At 40.8% G+C, this 18,080-nt stretch overlaps 1 protein-coding gene across 1 annotated transcript; it reads right to left on the reverse strand.

Moving 5' to 3' along the window:
- Positions 1 to 1,411: 1,411 nt before the first annotated feature.
- On the reverse strand, positions 1,412 to 16,513 carry LOC110521705 (ubiquitin carboxyl-terminal hydrolase L5). The gene is given in 12 exon segments (XM_021599490.3): positions 1,412 to 1,662; positions 1,665 to 1,689; positions 10,966 to 11,064; positions 11,191 to 11,304; positions 12,294 to 12,396; positions 12,550 to 12,613; positions 13,262 to 13,392; positions 13,615 to 13,676; positions 14,153 to 14,278; positions 14,878 to 14,983; positions 15,085 to 15,148; positions 16,210 to 16,513. Coding segments are annotated over 12 exon segments (1,068 nt in total). The 5' UTR covers positions 16,286 to 16,513; the 3' UTR covers positions 1,412 to 1,564.
- Positions 16,514 to 18,080: the final 1,567 nt, after the last annotated feature.

The raw sequence follows: 18,080 nt of genomic DNA on the forward strand, positions 1-18,080 counted from the left end.
GGCAGAGTTGCAAAGAAAAAGCCACATCTCAGGCTGGCCAATAAAAAGATTAAGATGGGCAAAAGAACACAGACACTGGATAGATGAACTCTGCCTAGAAGGCCAGCATCCCAGAGGCACAGTGATTTGAGCTATCCGATTGGCCAACGCCGTAAACGCACTCAATTTACATTTGTCATTTAGCAGACAATCTTTTGCAGAGCCACTTACAATAGTGAGTTCAACCCTGGCACTGCAAGCACCATACACTACTAACGAAGCCACACGGGAGATCAATTTAGCCACAGATCTCCCAGTCAAGTAGGCAGAGTTTGTCTTTCAGACTAATAAAATAGTTAAAAATAGGCACATTACGCTTACCCAGTAGGGCTTCTGAATCAAGTTCACCATCCCCAAAGAGGAGGATTTTTTTTTTTTAAAAAGGGCAAGTCTTTATCGTTGACTTTTCTACTAAAATGTTTGGTGACCAACTAGGAATGCCTTGAGGATTGACAACCACTGATCTAAAGCATTTTAACTTGGTGTGGTGGTACGTTCATTTAAGACCAGTGGTGGAAAAAGTACCCAATTGTCAAACTTGAGTAAAAGATAGGAGTCATTTTCTATTAAGGTAAGTGAAAGTCACCCAGTCAAATTATACTTGAGTAAAGTCAAACTATTTGGTTTTAAATATACTGAAGTAACTGTAGTTTAAAATATATTTAAGTATCAAAAAGTAAAATAATGGTTTAAAATTCCTTATGTTAAGCAAACCAGACTACACAATTCTTGTTTTTTTAATTTACGCAAAGCCAGGGTCACATGCCAACACTCAGAAATAATTTACAAATAAAGCATGTGTTTAGTGAGTCCCCCAGAGCAGAGGCAGTAAGGATGACCAGGGATGTTCTCTGGATAAGTGTATGAAATGGACCATTTTACAATCCTGCTAAGCATTCAAAATGACACCCAAAAGTACTTTTTGGTGTCAAGAGAAAATGTATGGAGTAAAAAGTACATCATTTTTTTTTTTTAGAAATGTAGTTGTCAAAAATATAAATAGTAAAGTACAGATACCCCAAAAAACAACTGTAGTATTTTTACACCACTGTTTAAGACCGAGTGGCACTTGTTTATCTAAAGATAAGGGGCGCTTATATTTGTCATGTTTCAAAGATGTGCACTCCGATGGTTAAGTCGTGGCCAGGGATCAGACAGTATTGACGGCGGCCCTGGAGCAATTAGGGTTAAGTGTCTTGCTCAAGGGCAGATTGACAGATTTACCTAGTCAGTTCAGGGATTCAAACTAGCAACCTTTCAGTTACTGGCCCAATGGTCTAACCGCTAGGCTACCCAACAACTATTAAAAATGACACACTTGACCATGTAGGCCACAATGATGAAATGCATTTAACAATAAAACTACAGCATGTTCGAACATCTAAACATTTTATTATGAAAATAAGACAAGCCCATTTAAACATATCTTTCCAGGCATGCATTACAGCTGAAGGGTAGACCTGGGTGGGACAGTGAACACAGTTCTCTGTCCCACCACATGTGCTCATGTCTGGCGGGGGGGGGTTCACAGGATACAATTGTGGGGAGAGGGTCCATGGCCTTTCACATGAATAAGATGACTGACAAGTGCGTGTGTTTGTGGGGTCACTTTGCCTCCTGGACTTTTTTGGCACTCTGCTTTTCTTTTGCCTGGGGAGCAGAACACACAAATACATGAAATAGTTTAGCGCCAGTGAGCAGGTGTCTATGATAGGTCAATACTACCCTCTAGTGGGAATATCAAGAACTACACTCAAATGAGTTCAGAACAGGCATGGCAGAAAAAAAATACATTCTGAACCGGTTCAAACCACAAAAAGGTTAATATTTTTCCTTTGGCTCATTTTTATTTACCTGTGAAATCAACATTGTTTTTACATTTCGCTCATTAAAATGCACTCCACCAATTAGCACAAAAGCTCACTGTGAAACAGGTAAGATAGTTGTTTAGATGTTTGATTGGTGAGAAAAGCGCAGGTGTGAGATGCGACTGAAATTTAATGGGTGGGGAGAGAGCGAGAGAGGGGGTGGACATTGAGGGGGCTTGGCATGAAGCACTGATCATCATGGACTGAATTGGAAAGTGTTTAGACTACTACAAACACAACTTCACCAAATCACATACTAGACATGAGGAATATTTTTGGAACTAAAGATGACATTACCAGTTCTCAAGACTGGAGTGGTGCCATGAAAATAACCTCTCCCTCAATGTCAACAAAACAAAGGAGCCGATTGTTGACTAGAGGATATAGACACACAGACAGGACCGCGGTGGAGATGTGCACGCCAAGGAACTTGAAGCTTTTGACCGAGGGCCTGAAATGGTCCCACCACACCGACACTGTGGTGAAGGTAGAGCAACAGCGCCTCTTCAACCTCAGGCAGCTGAAGAAATTAGGTATGGTCCCTAATACCCGGTGTTAAAGGAAGCCCAAGAAGATCATTAATCCAATCCAATGTCTGATCACTCTGCTAGCAGATAGAGAAGGTAAAGGTGCATCAGAGCCAGGAACAAGACACTGAGAAACAGATATCACCAGGCTATCAGACTGTTGAACAGCCATCACTAACCAGCTATCTGCCCAGTACTCTGCCCTACACCTTTTGTATTTATTAGGGATCACCATTAGCTGTCGCCAAGGCAGCAGCTACTCCTCCTGGGATCCAAACACATTAAGGCACTTACATTACACATAACATTATAACACATCTACACTACAATACACATGTGTAGAGTGTGTGCGCAAGCGTCTGTGTGCGTGTATTTCTCTTCACAGTCCCTGCTGTTCCATGAGGTGTATTTATTAGTCGGATTCTACGACTTGCATCAGTTACATGATCATTGACTACAGCTCAGTGTTCAACACCATAGTGCCCTCAAAGCTCTCCACTAAGCTAAGGACTCTGGGACTAAACACCTCCCTCTCCAACTGGATTCAGGACTTCCTGATGGGCCACCACAAGGTGGTGAGGGTAGGTAACAACACATCTGCCATGCTGATCCTCAACACGGGGGCCCCTCAAGGGTACGTGCTCAGTCCCCTCCTGTACCCCCATAACTGCACGGCCAGGAACGACTCAAACACCATCATTAAGTTTGACGACACAACAGCTGTAGGCCTGATCACGGAAAATGATGAGACAGCCTATAGGGAGGTCAGAGACCTGGCCGTGTGGTGCCAGGATAACAACCTCTCCCTCAACGTGATCAAGACAAAGGAGATGATTGTGGACTACAGGAAAAGGAGGACCAAGCACAGCACCATTCTCATCAACAGGGCTGTAGTGAGCAGGTTGAGAGCTTCAAGTTCCTTTGTGTCCACATCAAACTATCATGGTCCAAACACAAAGACAGATGTTTATTTTTATTGATTTATTTTACCTTTATTTAACCAGGTAGGCAAGTTGAGAACAAGTTGTGTGTGGAGGGCACGACAAAGCCTATTCCCCAGATCCTCAAAAATACCTACAGCTGCACCAGAGCGCATCCTGACTGGTTGCATCACTGCCGGGTATGTCAGAGGGAGGCCCTAAAAATTCTCCAGCCACCCTAGTCATAGACTGTACTCTCGGCTACCGCATGGCAAGTGGTACCAGAGCACCAAGTCTAGGTCCAAAAGGCTTCTTAACAGCTGTGTGCACACTACCCCAGACTATTTGCATTGTCGTCGTCGTCGTCCCACACCCACTCTTTAACGCTGCTGCTAATCTGGTTATTATCTATGCATAGTTACTTTAATAACTCAACCTAGCCTCCCAGGTGGCGCAGTGGGCTAGGGCATTGGATGCGGGTTGGATGCGCGCTGTGTTAAAAAGCAGTGCGGCTTGGTTGGGTTGTGTTTCAGAGGACACATGACCTTAGTCTCTCCCGATGCCCGTACGGGAGTTGTAGTGATCCTAATAATTGGATACTACGAAATTGGGGAGAAAAAAGGGGGGTAAAAGTAAAAAAAAATATATATATTATATATTATATATATATATATATATATATATATATATATATATATATATATATATATATATATATATATATATATATATATATATATATATATATAATACCTGAACCTACACATTACCTCAATTACCTCGACTAACCTGTGCCCGCGCACATTGACTTTGTACCGGTACCCACTGTATATAGCCTCGATACTGTTATTTTACTGCTACTCTTTAATTGTGTTATTTTTATTACTTAATTTATTTTTCTTAAAACTGCATTGTTGGTCAAGGGCTTGAAAGTAAGCATTTCACTGTAAGGATTACAGCAGGATTACTATTGCAACAACATCATCAGTATGGTAAAACTAACCTGTCTCACGACGGTCTAATCCCGGCTCACGTTCCCTATTAGTGGATGAACAATCCAACGCTTGGTGAATTGTACACCGACACCGGTTGTATTCGGCGCAAGTGGCAAATTAAATGTGATTTGATGTGGAATAGAGTTCCATGTAGTCATGGCTCTGTTGTACTGTGTGCCTCCCATAGTCTGTTCTTTACTTGGGGATTGTAAAGAAACCTCTGGTGGCATGTCTTCTTGGGTATGCATGGGTGTCCGAGCTGTGTGCTAGTTGTTTAAACAGACACCTCGGTGCATTCAGCATGTCATCACTTCTTACAAAAAACAAGTAGCGATGAAATCAACATCTCCTCCAATTTGAGCCATAAGAGATTTAAATGCATATTATTAATGTTAGCTCTCCGTGTACATTTAAAGGCAAGCTGTGCTGCCCTGTTCTGAGCCTATTGTAATTTTCAAAGGTCCCTCTGTGGCACCAGACCACACGATTGAACAGTAATCCTGGTGAGAAAACTAGGACCTGTTGGACCCGTCTTGTTGATATTGTTGTTAAGAAGCTTTATTATGGACGGACTTCTTCCCATCCTAGCTACTGTTGTATCAACCTGTGGTGGTCAGTGCCGTTTAAGACGAGGGCGAACTATTTTTTCTCTTTCTTCACAAGCATAGCCTTATATCTATTACAGCGTACTGGATAACAGCCATTCATATTCCATACACCCAGTTCAATGCAACAGCGAAATGATAATCAAATTTCCCCTATGCCCATCATGAGGTTGCTACAACCTAGCCTATGAAAGTTTACACAGGTTGAGAGACTAATTTGAAGTGACAGACAGTGAGATTCAATACCACCTTGCAGTCTTGCCAGCATCTAGCTGATATAGGGTGTAATCATCAATCCAACAGTTGCAAACAAATTCAAGTATGTGGATCCCCATTTTGTTCCTTTTAAGAAACATTTTATCAGAAATCGGCCAAAAGAATACACCCTTGATCACACTTAAAAACAGAGTTCACTCTCATAACAGCCACGTTGTATTCCTTTTCTTCCCTTGTGGACTTTAGTGCACAACAAATCAGCTGTATGTGACCAGGCAACAACAAAGAATTCCAAGACAAACCTCTACAAACAGCCTATATCGTTGTCACCATATTAGCTAAACTAACTTCATAGTCAGCATAGCTAATAGAACGTGTTAGTCAACCCGCTACAATCATGGAGTAACATTAGTGTACCGTCGGTAGGCCCCGGTGGCAATAAATTAGTAATACCAAAAGCTTACCTTGGAAGAGTTCCAGTGTTGTGTTAGATAGCTAACATAGCTAGTTTAGCCTATTCAAACAGAGGGATGCCATCTACATTTGCTAGGTAAGTGAAACAAAATAAATTAGAAATATAAATTTCTCTTGCTTCTCCTTCATTTTGGAAGAATCACATTTTTTTCAAAACTGTTAAACTATTGTCTCTCTCAGTCAACTAAACACCACATTGTATACAGTGCAGTGATAGCTAGCTGTAGCTCATGCTTCCAGTACTAGGTACAGTGCCTTGCGAAAGTATTCGGCCCCCTTGAACTTTGCGACCTTTTGCCACATTTCAGGCTTCAAACAAAGATATAAAACTGTATTTTTTTTGTGAAGAATCAACAACATGTGGGACACAATCATGAAGTGGAACGACATTTATTGGATATTTCAAACTTTTTTAACAAATCAAAAACTGAAAAATTGGGCGTGCAAAATTATTCAGCCCCTTTACTTTCAGTGCAGCAAACTCTCTCCAGAAGTTCAGTGAGGATCTCTGAATGATCCAATGTTGACCTAAATGACTAATGATGAAAAATATAATCAACCTGTGTGTAATCAAATCTCCGTATAAATGCACCTGCACTGTGATAGTCTCAGAGGTCCGTTAAAAGCGCAGAGAACATCATGAAGAACAAGGAACACACCAGGCAGGTCCGAGATACTGTGGTGAAGAAGTTTAAAGCCGGATTTAGATACAAAAAGATTTCCCAAGCTTTAAACATCCCAAGGAGCACTGTGCAAGCGATAATATTGAAATGGAAGGAGTATCAGACCACTGCAAATCTACCAAGACCTGGCCGTCCCTCTAAACTTTCAGCTCATACAAGGAGAAGACTGATCAGAGATGCAGCCAAGAGGCCCATGATCACTCTGGATGAACTGCAGAGATCTACAGCTGAGGTGGGAGACTCTGTCCATAGGACAACAATCAGTCGTATATTGCACAAATCTGGCCTTTATGGAAGAGTGGCAAGAAGAAAGCCATTTCTTAAAGATATCCATAAAAAGTGTCGTTTAAAGTTTGCCACAAGCCACCTGGGAGACACACCAAACATGTGGAAGAAGGTGCTCTGGTCAGATGAAACCAAAATTTAACTTTTTGGCAACAATGCAAAACGTTATGTTTGGCGTAAAAGCAACACAGCTCATCACCCTAAACACACCATCCCCACTGTCAAACATGGTGGTGGCAGCATCATGGTTTGGGCCTGCTTTTCTTTAGCAGGGACAGGGAAGATGGTTAAAATTGATGGGAAGATGGATGGAGCCAAATACAGGACCATTCTGGAAGAAAACCTGATGGAGTCTGCAAAAGACCTGAGAGAGATTTGTCTTCCAACAAGACAATGATCCAAAACATAAAGCTAAATCTACAATGGAATGGTTCAAAAAGAAACATATCCAGGTGTTAGAATGGCCAAGTCAAAGTCCAGACCTGAATCCAATCGAGAATCTGTGGAAAGAACTGAAAACTGCTGTTCACAAATGCTCTCCATCCAACCTCACTGAGCTCAAGCTGTTTTGCAAGGAGGAATGGGAAAAAAAATTCAGTCTCTCGATGTGCAAAACTGATAGAGACATACCCCAAGCGACTTACAGCTGTAATCGCAGCAAAAGGTGGCGCTACAAAGTATTAACTTAAGGGGGCTGAATAATTTTGCACGCCCAATTTTTCAGTTTTTGATTTGTTAAAAAAAGTTTGAAATATCCAATAAATGTCGTTCCACTTCATGATTGTGTCCCACTTGTTGTTGATTCTTCACAAAAAAAATACAGTTTTATATCTTTATGTTTGAAGCCTGAAATGTGGCAAAAGGTCGCAAAGTTCAAGGGGGCCGAATACTTTCGCAAGGCACTGTAAATTCTCTGATCCTTTGATTGGGCGGACAAACATGTCAGTTCATGCTGTAGAGCTCTGATAGGCTGGAGAACTTCCGGAGGACGTCCTCCAGCCTGTCATAATTACTGTTTAAGTCTATGAAGGGGGTGAGAACCGTGAGCCTCCTAGGTTTTGTATTGAAGTCAATGTACCCAGGGGAGGACGGAAGCTAGGTGTCCTCCGGCTACACCATGGTGCTACCCTACAGAGTACTGTTGAGGCTACTGTAGATCTTTGCAAAATAGTGTGAATTAAATCAGTCATTTGGTGACGTGATTATATTTAGAATAGTTATCTAAAAAAAGGACAACTTTGAATGTTTTAGAATTTAACTTATGAAATTTACTGAGGATGGTCCTCCCCTTACTCAGAGGAGCCTCCATAATACCATTATTTACATGGTTTTGACCATGACAGTTTACAATCCAGGGTAACTCCAAGCAGTTTAGTCACCTCTACTTGCTCAATTTCCACATTATTCATTACAAAATTTAGTTGAAATATTTAGGACTAACTTATTCCTTGCCACCCATTCTGAAACTAACTGCAGCTTCTTGTTAAGTGTGGCAGTCATTTCAGCCACTGTAGTAGCTGGCATGTATAGTGCCGAGTCAGCCGCATACATAGACACTCTGGCTTTACTTAAAAACATGTCATTAGTAATGTTTGAAAAAAATAAAGGGCCTAGACAGCTGCTATGGGGAATTCCTGATTCTACCTGGATTATGTTGGAGGTTTTCAATAAAGAACACACTGTTCTGGTAGACAGGTAACTCTTTATCCACAATATAGCAGGGGGTGTAAATTCATAACGCATAAGTTTTTCAAGCAGCAGACTTTGGTCGATAATGTCAAAAGCTGCACTGAATCATAACAAAACTCCCCACAATATTTTTAGCATCAATCCCTCTCAGCCAGTCAGTCATTTGTGTAAGTGCCCTGCTTGATGAATGTCCTTCCCTATAAGCGTGCTGAAAGTCGGTTTAAAGTAAACTAGCATTGTATCTGGTCAAACAATTATTTCCCAAGTTTTTACTAAAGGTTGGTAGCAAGCTGATTGGTCAGCTATTTGAGCCAGTTAAGGGGGCTTTACTATTCTTGGGTAGCAGAATGACTTTTGCTTCCCTCCAGGCCTGAGGGCACACACTTTCTAGTAGGCTTAGATTGAAGATATGGCAAATAGGAGTGGCAATATCATCTGCTATTATCCTCAGTAATTCTCCATAGACAACTTATTTTTCACCGCTTCCACAACCACTTCACAGAATTCAAAATTACAATGCTCGTCTTTCATGATTTGATCAGTTATACTTGGATGTGTAGTGTCAGTGTTTGTTGCTGGCATGTCATGATTAAGTTTGAGACAAATGCCATATATGAGAGACATTGAACACTGGTCACTTCACATACTGTTGTTTACTTACTGTGTAGTTATGTACAGTGGGGCAAAAAAGTATTTAGTCAGCCACCAATTGTGCAAGTTCTCCCACTTAAAAAGATGAGAGGCCTGTAATTTTCAGAGGTACACTTCAACTATGACAGACAAAATGAGAAAAGAAAATCCAGAAAAATCACATTGTAGGATTTTTTATGAATTTATTTGCAAATTATGGTGGAAAATAAGTATTTGGTCACCTACAAACAAGCAAGATTTCTGGCTCTCACAGACCTGTAACTTATTCTTTAAGAGGCTCCTCTGTCCTCCACTCATTACCTGTATTAATGGCACCTGTTTGAACTAGTTATCAGTATAAAAGACACCTGTCCACAACCTCAAACAGTCAAACTCCAAACTCCACTATGACCAAGACCAAAGAGCTGTCAAAGGACACCAGAAACAAAATTGTAGACCTGCACCAGGCTGGGAAGACTGAATCTGCAATAGGTAAGCAGCTTGGTTTGAAGAAATCAACTGTCGGAGCAATTTTTAGAAAATGGAAGACATACAAGACCACTGATAATCTCCCTCGATCTGGGGCTCCACGCAAGATCTCACCCCGTGGGGTCAAAATGATCACAAGAACGATGAGCAAAAATCCCAGAACCACACGGGGGGACCTAGTGAATGACCTGCAGAGAGCTGGGACCAAAGTAACAAAGCCTACCATCAGTAACACTACGCCGCCAGGGACTCAAATCCTGCAGTGCCAGACGTGTCCCCCTGCTTAAGCCAGTACATGTCTAGGTCCGTCTGAAGTTTGCTAGAGAGCATTTAGATGATCCAGAAGATTAAACCAAAATAGAGCTTTTTGGTAAAAACTCAACTCGTTGGGTTTGGGAGGACAAAGAATGCTGAGTTGCACCCAAAGAACACCATACCTACTGTGAAGCATGGGGGAAACATGCTTTGGGGCTGTTTTTCTGCAAAGGGACCAGGATGACTGATTCGTGTAAAAGAAAGAATGGGGCCATGTATCGTGAGATTTTGAGTGAAAACCTCCTTCCATCAGCAAGGCCATTGAAGAGGAAACGTGGCTGGGTCTTTCAGCATGACAATGATCCCAAACACACCGCCCGGGCAACGAAGGAGTGGCTTCATAAGAAGCATTTCAATGTCCTGGAGTGGCCTAGCCAGTCTCCAGATCTCAACCCCATAGAAAATCTTTGGAGGGAGTTGAAAGTCCGTGTTGCCCAGCAACAGCCCCAAAACATCACTGCTCTAGAGGAGATCTGCATGGAGGAATGGGCCAAAATACCAGCAACAGTGTGTGAAAACGTTGTGAAGACTTACAGAAAACGTTTGACCTCTGTCATTGCCAACAAAGGGTATATAACAAAGTATTGAGATAAGTATTTGGTCAATAACAAGTTTATTTTCCACCATAATTTGCAAATAAATTCATTAAAAATCCTACAATGTGATTTTTCTGGATTTTCTTTTCTCATTTTGTCTGTCTAGTTGAAGTGTACCTATGATAAATTACAGGCCTCTCATCTTTTTAAAGAGGGAGAACTTGCACAATTGGTGGCTGACTAAATACTTTTTTTGCCCCACTGTATATACTGTATTCTCAATGTAGGTCATCCTAATATACCTACTACTGTGCATACAATTTTGTTTTACAAATTACATATGGTCTACACACACCATATATTTATCATTCATGCATTTCTTGATTTGAATTTGCTAGACATTCTGTTGCACTGTTGGAACTAGTAACATAAAAATTTCGCTGCACCTGCTATAATATCTGCAAATCTTTTTATGCAACCAATAAACTTGATTTGAAAATAAAAAGTTTGTTTCGTTCACGGTTCCGTTTCTCTCTCAAAAAAAAAAAAGTGTGTTCTTGTTCGGTTTTGTTCCCCTGGTAGAGAACTCAAAATTGTGCATTTAACACAACGGTTTGTAGAGTACCTTCAAATATCATAACATAAAATAATATTATACACCAAATTCACGTCCCTGGCCTCAGCTGTTCCTCACCTTTTCCACCAATGGTATCAACTGCTGGTATTCAGCCAGTGTCTTCAGCAGTTCCATGATGAAGGGTAGGTAGTTGTGCTTTCGTCGGATGTTTTCAATCTACAACAAAAAATATGTACACACACAATGTTCAAGAAAAACATCAAGCGTTATAATATAGTATTGAAATGACTGCATATCTTCTAAAATGCCCATATTATATTATCTGACGGTCAGCGAACACACCTTGTATCGTTGGAGCTTCTGATTCTCCTCATCGATCAGCAGCTGATACTTTGCGATTTCTGATTGGAGGGAGCTGAGGAGAGTGCTGCTCTGGTCTGTGTCCATTGGCTCTTCCTGGAGAATGGGTGAGACAGAATTTCCATTCGGTCAAATGTCAAACCAGATTTTAGTTTGCCGGACAAATGCGAGATTTACCAGCCATATCAAATAGAAACCCATCTGAATACCACCACGTGTAGGGCAATGTGTTTTGAGGAGTGTCCACTGCCCACTGTAACTGCATGGAAGAGACTGTAGTTAATATGCAAGGAAGATTGTTAGCCAACGAAGTGAATGGTAGCTAGAACAATGCACGTCTCCCTCTGTCCACCAGGCTTGTAAAAATCCTCAGTTTCTGTATAAATGTATATCTCCACTTGTGTGTGCCTTCATCCTTTATATAGTTGCTAGTTAACCAGCTAGCTAAATTTGTACTGTTTTGGGCATTTTTAAGCTAGCTGCTCAACCAGGCTTTAGACTAGAGGAAGAGAAGGAAGCAATATCACTTCATCTAAATACTCCTCCTTGGTGGACATTTCTGTAAATTGTCTTTTAGGGAGATTAATCGAGCAAAACGTCAAAATACCTGAACATTTGTCCCCTGTTTGCATACAGTCATGCCTGTCAGACTCACTTGTGCCGGGAAACATTGCGGGCACTACCATGATAGTGTTGCAAGTTTGTCAGTGAGAGCGCAAATTCAAGACAAGACAGGCAGAAGAAGACAGGCAAGATAGACAAATAACACGAATGAAATACAACCTCCCCATGCATAGCTAATTTGATTTATAGAGGATATTTATCTCATCCAAATTATTATATGTCGGTTTTTATGTATTTATATCAGCAAAAACCAGGCAATAACCGGCTAACGGAAATTCTGGGATGACACTAACATTACTTAACACAGATAGGATAGATGTTTCTTTCATCATAAGCAGACATTTTAAAGGACGTGATCAATGGCAGTGACATGGGTGGAAGTCTATTCGTGGCCTTGGTGGCAGGTAATTGTATCGTCCAGGCCTGAGGGCTGCACCATGAATAACTGCAACACCACTTACCTCTGTTAGCTGGATCTGCAGTTCGGCTATCTTCCTCTCGTAAATCATCTTCCTGTCGGACACAATGGCCATCAGGTTGAAGCGGATCTCTCCCTCACTGTACCTGATACCAAGGACGGAAGATGCAGTCGTTTTAGATTTTATTTTCTGATAATTGAGTCGGTTAGAAGTTGCGTAGCACAATGAGCAACACAAACAGCAACCATTTATGACACTTATTTACCATGGTATATTTACTTGTAAAAAATATATTTACTTCTGTATTCTTTTCTCAATTACTGGCCGAACTGCGTTGATCCAATCGTCCTGGTTGCACACACCTGAAACACAAAACAAGCATAAAGTGTAGATCATGGCTCAATCATCAACTAGATTTATCCACGGGACGATTTTTCTTGAGCGGATGGTCAGGGGGCCAGAACCTAATGACAAATCATTTATAGACTGCAAATTGACCAAGAAGCCCAAACAGATTTCATATTTGACTAAAACAATTTCAAACCTTGCTTAAATTTGTATAGGATGTTGGGGCGGCAGGTAGCCTAGTGGTTAGAGTGTTGGGCCAGTAACCAAACGGTTGCTAGATCAAATCCCTGAGTTGACATGGTAAAAATCTGTCGTTCTGCCCCTGAACAAGGCAGTTAAACCCACTGGCCGTCATTGTAAATAAGAATGTGTTCTTAACGGACTTTCCTAGTTAAATAAATTGTATATTATGTGTAGGAAAACTTTGGAACAGATTCCAAAATTAAGATAATTTGGAGCTGATTTGCTTGTGTTTTTAAAGTATTTTATGTCCAACAATAAAATAAAAACACGCCAGTTGGGGAACCTTTGTGTAGATAATCATCAAGGGTGTTTCTGAAGAATGTGTCAGGTTCAAGACGAGATTAACTGCACTACTGGCCGCACAGTCACAATTCACTAGAATTTTTACAAATAAATAAATATGACCAGTATGTGCGTACCGAGGTCGATGGGTCCTTCACGTAGGCCGTCCAGCTCATAGAGCCTGCCGTTGACAGGGACGTAGCTCACAAAGTGGAACGCATCCTCATCCTTTGCAGAAGACTTGGCGTCAAACTCAAACATCTGCTGTCTGAACACAATAAAGACGACAGTTTTAGCTTTCATTAGCAGAGAAACTAACATGGTATTAAAGCCAAAGCCTTTATTCTCTTCATTTTCAGCTCTGTGGGTAATGTCTTATGAAAAACATTCAATCAAAAATGGCAGTTTGTCTACTTAGAGCCAAGCCTTCGATTAATCTAGTGACGTTAGCAGTGATAAACTATCCCGCTGAAATGAAAAGTCAACTCACCTGGCAAAGCTGTTGTGAACTTGTCGAATAACTTCAGAGTTGCTGAGAGCCAGACCTTTCATCTTTATAGGAGAGAGAATATCATCAATGTGTGAGTTTTATGTTGTCTCCTGACTTCAGGGTCTGTTTAATGTCTGCACGATGCATCAATAACGAAGGTGGCTGGGATTTTACTGTGGATGGTTACCCTCCGTTTCTCTCACTCCAAAAAATACATTTAAAGCCACACACATTTCCCGAGCAACACCCCCTTCCCTTACAACTGTTGCATTTTCAAATCCAAACACCACGAGTTCAGACCCCAGAGGGAAGAACTTAAGAGAACCAAATCAAAAGTCTCTCAATGTCTGGGCAAATATTATACCAACAAATTGCCTCCTGTCCAGACCAGTATGTCACAGCTCTTCTTCGCTGTGTACCACATGGGTCACGTCAACAGGGCTAGGTGTTATGCACATCTCAAGGACAAAAAACAGACAGATTTTTTTTAAAGGCTTGCAAAAACTAAATGCTGCCCCAATAATCAGTATCAACTTACAGCTGCATCAAAGCTGAGTGAAAACTCTCTGAACTCTGTGAGTGTCTCTCCCAACAGCATGTCAGAGTGGGTACAGTTCAGCAGCACGCTCACAATGGCCTGGGTAGCACATGCATTGTTTATCACCTGAAACAGCACACATAGCAGGTTATTTACATTTATTGTCATGCGTCTTTCCCTAGAGGAAGAACTGAGCAGTTTCCACTGAATGGGCCAGCTGCAAAGACAATATTGGCTAGATTGTAAAAATTCATGAAAACAAAACTGTGCTTTTTGGTATTAAACTTAAGGTTTGGCATTAGGCTTAGCAGTGTGGTTAAGGTTAGGTTTAAAAATCGTTCTTTATAACTTTGCGGCTGTGCCAGCTAGTGACCACTCTCCAGAGCTGCCTCCAGTACATGAGTCATCTCAATAAATGCCAACCTGCACACACACAGGAGAGACAGGAGAGACATCAAATGAGATCCTGTAATTTTACATTTTAGTCATTAAGCAGACGTTCTTATCCAGAGCAGACTTAATCAACACACTGAACTTGAAGTTAAAAAAACAACCACATCACAATAATAATGCACAGGTAGACTCTTCGAAATAGCCGCTATCAGCAGAATCTGTGCCAGAAAGAAAAACAAGAGACTTCTGAGAATACTTCAGAGAGCAATTTGGATATGTTCTAACTCTGCAAAACATACAATGAATACAGATGTAAAAACCAAACCATGTACCTGCTTGGCAAAGAAGATGTTGTCAAGCCTTGAATCCTGAACGATAGATCCTCCTGGCTCCTCACCTGGTTGCCACTTGAACAGGAAGATCAACCCATGAACTGGTCTTGAAGGAAGAAAGAGAAACCTAGTACCACTGCAATACTATGAACTTGTAAAAGTAAAGAGTTTAGAAGTAAAGAGATTAGGGCATGGGCCATGGCTTACTTGAGGTTTTCAAAATTCTCTGGTTCCATACTCCATATTTCTTCCACCTGAGCTCCTTTACAACCTGGGTTAGTAGAAAGGAGAAAGCTGTGTTAACTACTACATAATTACATAAACCAGGGAAGGGCAAACTGGCCCCTCTTCTGGGATGGGCAAAATGGCCCCTCTTTTGTAGGTCCAAGAACCCCAAAATGTTTTATCAGTCATGGTCTCAACTTACTGTTGAGGTTTATTATAACAGAATACACAAGGTGCAATTTCGAAATTTGGTTGTGCATTAGCGGTCACTAAAGTCAGCAAATGTTTTTTTTTTAGATTGTCTAGCGGCCAGCTAATTTACCAGTCTAAACTTGTAGTAAGCAAGGTTGAATGAATTACCGACCTGGGTGGGGCCCATTGATTATCAGTTGTCATTAAAAACTGGAAACATTTGCCTCAGCCCTATAGCAAAATGAGTAAAATTGCATTAAATTAGTTATAAAATTGCAAAATCTTCTACGCCCAATGGCAAAATGTGTAGAATTGCAGGAAATTAACTTTAAAAATGAAATGCATCTTAGCTGTCACGGGGGGATATGGATATGCGGCCTCTCACTGCGGCCTCTCATGACGAGTTCCGTTTTTTGTGGCCCCCACCTCCATCAAAGTTGCCCATCTATGACATAATTTAAACCTTTAGTTAGTGGACAGGACTATCCATCTAACGTTAGTTTGCCATTTGAATTTGCAGAGAACTGCACCAACAAGCTGTTTATCCATCGAGTTGATCATATTGAGTACAATATTCAATCGAAAGGCATGCAGTGAAATTGATTTGTCAGTTTCTAAAGGAATGTCAGCTAGCTAAACTACTAACCGCCGATTCATACACACTTAAGTGTCGTGGTAGCATGCTTATTCGCTCTCATAATTATCCCGTAGTGGAATCAACGACGCCACCTGGCTAGCATGTTCGCGGTTTCAGATAACTAGTTGAATTTGGTTCGCAAATAGAATCATGAAATTTGCTGGACTGCAAACTAACACCAATCATTTATGTGCATAGCCAATGCTGCACAGACTTGACTAGAACTCGTTGGCAATCGAGTAATAGTAGACTAGCTAGTTGACATACAGCACACTCACCAAAACCTTTGATCAATTCTGTGAAAACACCAGGATCACTTTCCATAAGACACCATTCTCCTGCGCTTCCAGACATTACTATGTTATGATTTCAAGAAAGATTGTAGAGCATGTGATTTTACTGCAATCTAATATTCGTAGTGGTTAGTTAGCTTAGCTAGCTACCTAGCTAACAAAATGAATCAATATGTCACGCAAATCGAAGATTTATAAGAACTGGAAACCGCATCAAAGATGTCCGCCCGTTGTTTGCAAGAAAATCTACTCACGTCCGCATACGCCGATTCATGGACCGCCTATATCCGGGTTGTATCCGGTTTATACGGACTAACAGCACACGCGCACAGGGAACCGCACGATCAGAGATGATGTCATCACTTCATACAGAAACAAGGCAGACATTGGATGAATATAAAATGTTAATATCTTCGAACTTGAGTGATGAAAAAATTATCGGCCTCGGCGACAATTATTTAAATAATTCAATTCATGTTTTGCAAGGGTGTGGACAAAACAAGAATCGTAATGATATGGGAAATTTTCTGGATGTAATTATGATCTGAGTATTTTTTGCTGGAGTGACCTCTTCACTGTTGACGTTGAGACTGGTGTTTTGCAGGTACTATTTAATAAACCTGCCAGTTGAGGACTTGTGAGGTGTCTATTTCTCAAACTAGAAACTCTAATGTACTTGTCCCTTTGCTCATTTGTGCACCGGGGCCTCCCACTCCTTTCTATTCTGGTTAGAGCCAGTTTTCTCTGTGAAGGGAGTAGTACACAGCGTTGTATGAGATCTTCAGTTTCTTGGCATTTTCTCACATGGAATAGCCTTAATTTCTCAGAACAAGAATAGACTGACTAGTTTCAGAAAAAAGTTATTTGTTTCTGGCCATTTTGAGCCTGTAATCGAACCCACAAATGCTGATGCTCCAGATACTCAACTAGTCTAAAGAAGGCCAGTTTTATTGCTTCTTTAAACAGCACAACAGTTTGACTGTACTAGCATAATTGCAAAAGGGTTTTCTAATGATCAATTACCCTTTTAAAATGATAAACTTGGATTAGCTATCACAATGTGCCATTGGAACACAAGAGTGATGGTTGCTGATAATGGGCCTTTGTACACCTATGTAGATATTCCATTAAAAATCAGCCGTTTCCAGCTACAATTGTCATTTACAACATTAATAATGTCTGCACTGTATTTCTGATTATTTTTATGTTATTTTAATGGATAAAAAATTGCTTTTCTTTCAAAAACGAGGGCATTTCTAAGTGACCCCAAACATTTTAACACTAGTGTACCACAGCCACAAAGTCATAAGGCCTGCCTACTCGACCAATCAGATGAGGGAGTGTGATGACACAAATTCCAGTTTACGGTTCTCAGGCAACGACCAATCAGAGTAGGTGGTGAGATGACGCGTACACTTGAAGTCGGAAGTTTACATACACCTTAGCCAAATACATTAAAACTCAGTTTTTCACAATTCCTGACAATTAATCCTAGTAAGAATTCAGGTCAGTTAGGATCACCACTTTATTTTAAGAATGTGAAATGTCAGAATAATAGTAGGGAGAATGATTAATTTCAGCTTTTATTTCTTTCATCACATTCCAAGTGGTCAGAAGTTTACATACACTCAATTTGTATTTGGTAGCTTTGCTTTTAAATTGTTTGGGATGGTGTTCTTCAGATGGCAAGCATCACCCTTTTTTCCTCCAAACATAACAATGGTCATTATGGCCAAACAGTTTTATTTTTGTTTCATCAGACCAGAGGACATTTCTCCAAAAGTACGATCTTTGTCGCCATGTGCCGTTGCAAACCGTCATCTTTTTTTTATGGCGGTTTTGGAGCAGTGGCTTTT

The sequence above is a fragment of the Oncorhynchus mykiss genome, chromosome 4, assembly GCF_057628025.1.
Source record: "Oncorhynchus mykiss isolate SJ-2025 chromosome 4, ASM5762802v1, whole genome shotgun sequence".
Taxonomy (NCBI): domain Eukaryota; kingdom Metazoa; phylum Chordata; class Actinopteri; order Salmoniformes; family Salmonidae; genus Oncorhynchus; species Oncorhynchus mykiss.